Consider the following 4369-nt stretch of genomic DNA (forward strand, 5'->3'; position numbering starts at 1 on the left):
ATAGGTACTTGATGCACTCCAAGGTCCCCAAGATACGATAAAATAATCTGAAAGAACTCTGAAACTTAGAATATCTACTCCGACAAAGGAACACGACAGACGCGTCAGTATGAGCACTCTATAGACAATGACAGGTCATCCATAGACAACGGGAGGGGAAAAAAGCAGGACCAGTCGTGTAATGTATCGGCTTCCTTCTTCAGTGGGCAATGGCTGTTCTCGTTATGAATTAGGAAATGCTGACGATCATGTTCGTACCATTGTTTTGTTTAGACAACAAAACATACATATTATTAAATTATGTCACCGTGTCAAGTGTGTATTTTTATTATAGGTAGTTCTCACGGAAATACTTTTCAGTAATGCGGCAATACTATTCTAGCCTTAGGTACTTTGAAAGGCTACTGTCTGTCACGTAACACGTTGCTTTTGGAATATATACCATTAACATGGATGTAAAGCAAGAATGTGATGGAGAACACTCGGATATAGAAGACAAGCCTTTGTTTGACTCGCTGACTAGCCATCTGAACAACCCGGACCCTCGCACTCATGTAACGCAAGAGAATGCGGACGTTTCAAGTTGCAATTTCGAGGTTAGTTTTTGGAAACTAAATTCTTTTACAATCACTTTAGATTGAGAATAATAACGATAAGTATACTATTAAAATAATATGTTGCTTTTTTACAAACTATGTAAGGACATTAAACTTTGTTTCAAAAGAATACTTGATTAAGCAATTTGACAGCTACGATACATCTTTGATATTATAGGTTAGGTTAGGTTATCTACTACTTCATGTTAAATATAATTATTATACATTGTTATATGGATGTTACGAGAACTGAAACTGGTTTTAGCGTGTTTACAAAATATAATAATTGCTTCTTTCAGTGCCTAATGGATGTCCTCTCTAATATGAAATCTGAGACAGATGATCAACAAGGCGTCGTCAAGCGTGAGATTATTGAAGATGTTTCAAACCCAATATATGATGATGAATACCCTCAACAACCGGGTTGTTCGTATTCAGATTACAGGCCAATTGTAAGTATATATACCTATTATATTGTGTGCTGTCTTGTATAGAAGGTTGGAATTTGCAATGCATCTTTGAATCTCATTTCACCATTATTAATTCGCTCCAACTTGTTTCATTTAGTGGTTTTAGCTCACACAGATATTTTAAAACAATTTATGTGTTGGTTTATAAATCTTTTGTCAAACCATGAGTATTTATTAATGATGATTTCTACATCACAATCATTCGAATGTAAAGCAATAATCAATGCGATTATCTTAAATTGTGATCAATTGTATGGTGAATAAATGAAATTAATCGCCCGTGAGTTCTTTTCAGGTAAGCAAGTAATACAAGGTGAGCCTATTGTCTATAAAAAAACTACGTGCAGCTGTAAAATACCATAAACAAAAGCAATATCTACGTGAAATAGGGTGGAAATAGACCAATTCTATTGTCAAAACTTTATGTAACAAATTAATGTTGTAAGCCTCAAATTTTACTAAATTATCTACCATGCTGCATGACAACATAAATTAAGGCATTCCAGCTAATCAGTTTGACAGGTCAAAACTGGCCCACTGCGCATGCGTTATAAGTAAACCGGAATCGTTTTAGATTTAACGTTTAGTTCACTCAAACTCTACCAGCAAACTTTAAACCTTTTTCTAACCAGTGTTGCCAACCGTACTATAATTATAGTATTTGTACTATAATTTTGGTCCGCGTACTATGTACGATATAAAATAGGTATAGTACGCCCAAAATACTATAATTTTGAATGTCGTACTATAATGTAATATAAAAGTACTATAATTTCGCATTTGCCATTTCGCAATCGACTCGTCTTCGGAAATTTGTGAAATCTGCGGCGACCATGAAAAATATGGAACCTGCGGCCCGCGGCGAAATATTTTTTCTAAAAAAAAAGAGCCGACTATGAAAAATTGGGAACCTGAGGCCCGCGGTGAAATATTTACACATTTTACTAAATTCTCCGTAATGTTTTTTCTGAGAAACGAAAAACCTATACATTTTCAACAGATGACAACGCGTACTATATTTTATCCCCAAATACTATAATTTTTGAGGCTCTGTACTATAATTCCACTTTCAAAATATGGCAACACTGTTTCTAACCGTCAGAAGTGGTTTGGTCTGAAACGTCAAACCACTTCTCACGATCTGTCCAAGTAATAAAGTAATAAGACAGGACCTAACCTAAAAATGATAGTCATTTATTATATTCCGTACCTATGTCATTTTCTCAACATAATATTGGGTTACCTATGAACATTATAATATTTTTAGGATTAAGAAAAATTGAGATTCTACTGCATTTATATATCGTGAGATGTTCATATTAATATTTTAACTATTTGCACAGTAGGAGTTCAGAAGAATAAGGTAGGTATATTATTGCATAGTAACCGATACCTATTATGCATTAGTAACCATATGCGAACAATAAATCGCTTTTGGTCGTATTGTCCCATGATTCCACACAAATTTTCTATGCATAGAGTTCGATTCAATGTCATCACTTGCTAGGTTTTAGTGAGAGGTGGTGGGGGTCGCTACTCGACCGATAAATTACAACAAAATAGATTGATTCAACTAAATGATTTTACTAAAGTACTCGACTCAATTTGTCTGTTCGTACACGTTTAGTTACTAAATTACTCGCCTCTTGACTAAACTTCTCGCCTGATCCGAACCGGGCTTAAGGGTGTCTCCATGAGCGCAGCGACATAATCATACCTCATTGACGTTCCTAATCAATCGTGAAGACTCAACACCTGAAGGGAAATTTTTGAACAAAGCGTTACGCAAACAAGAAGCAAAACGCAAAAGTATCTTCAAAGGAGGTATAGTGCTTCGAACGGTGTCCAATAATGCAACAAAAATACTGAATGGAGATTTATGATCGCGTAAGAGTTTGCATTATATTTTTGTCTATGCTCTCATGCCAGCTAGTTGCGGTTGACATTAGAGTTTCCAACCTGGAAATGAATATATCTGCCAATGGTTTCGATAAACGGAATCGTTTCACAAACGCCTCGTCTGTCATTTTGAATGGATCCGTTCGGTTACCAAATCTTAACAACAACATTTCAGCGTGAATCACTTCCATTTTGGGTAGGTACGTGTAAAATAACCTAAAATGTGGTAATGACATTATCATATTATTTAATCAGTACTTATTAGTTTTCACTGAATTCTTAAAACGATTGATTGTTGTACGTAGATAATGAATCCTTAAAGAAGCTACTTACTTCAATATTTACCTCATAATAGTGTTATTACAATATTCAGTACCTACGAGAATGTGAACGGAACTTCCGATGTATTTAACAAACCTACTATTACTAACATATATATGTTTCTTTATAACAAAACACAATATATACTTAGTTAGTTTTTCAACATCACGCTCCGACATTTAATCTGTTTACCATCTGTCAAAATTAGCGCCTCAACCATCGAAGCTTATGAAGCTCAAAAGCCTCCGCCACTTTAAGGCGCGGTTGTCAAAATCTAATTAGAAATTAAATTTCTCATACATTCTAATCACTTTCTCATACAATGACTTCGATACTGCTTCGTTTAAAAATTACCCTTCTAGGTGGTCATAGTCCAGAAACTTTGCATTCTTTATGTCGGTTGATTTTTATATTGTTAGTATAAATGTTTTGATTGATTTATGTTTGTATTTTATTTTTTGACAGACTCCGCTCGTAAACCGCGACATGGATTGTATGATAGCACCTGCTATATTTGAGAGACAATCATTTGGTGAAATTGAAGTGCAGGAAATGGACATCAAAAATGAAATGGCGCTTGCTTCTGCGAAAGAAGTCCATCTGAGGTTGAACAGAACTTCATTTTTTGTTAGAAATTTTGTTTGCAACGTGTGTTGTAATTTTTTTTCATCCTCGCACATTTTGAAGTACCATAAACGTATGCACGATGCGTCGCTGACTTTCGATGAAGTGGCTTTTCCATGCGCACAAGCCGTCGACCAAAGCAGTCACTTGTATGAAAAGTTTGATTCGTCGACGTTTGACAGTAATTCACAGGTAACTCTTATAATATACATGCTCATTTAATTATTGTTGTTAGGTATATAATATAATGTATTGTATATTGTCATCTTCTGATATGTATGTGTATAATATATTAATATACTTATATATTTTTATTTGTAATAGACAATACAGATATCATCCTGCGATGAAGGGTGTACATAGGCTGTTAATATCCAACATAAATATAGTACACTCAAAACTGCTTCATTCGTATATACGTATTTGTTTTCATTGAACTATGACTAAAATAATTTACTG

At 34.5% G+C, this 4369-nt stretch overlaps 1 protein-coding gene across 1 annotated transcript; it reads left to right on the forward strand.

Moving 5' to 3' along the window:
• The first annotated feature begins 390 nt into the window (after positions 1-390).
• On the forward strand, positions 391-4140 carry LOC147063732 (uncharacterized). The gene is made up of 3 exons (XM_085959348.1): positions 391-596; positions 896-1048; positions 3752-4140. The coding sequence occupies exons 1-3, from the start codon at positions 450-452 to the stop codon at positions 4130-4132; spliced, it is 681 nt and encodes a 226-aa protein (XP_085815474.1). The 5' UTR covers positions 391-449; the 3' UTR covers positions 4133-4140.
• The last annotated feature ends 229 nt before the right edge of the window (positions 4141-4369 follow it).

Source organism: Rhyacophila brunnea, unplaced genomic scaffold (assembly GCF_057557595.1).
Source record: "Rhyacophila brunnea isolate RB1 unplaced genomic scaffold, BYU_Rbru_1.0 scaffold_88, whole genome shotgun sequence".
NCBI classification, from domain to species: Eukaryota; Metazoa; Arthropoda; class Insecta; order Trichoptera; family Rhyacophilidae; genus Rhyacophila; species Rhyacophila brunnea.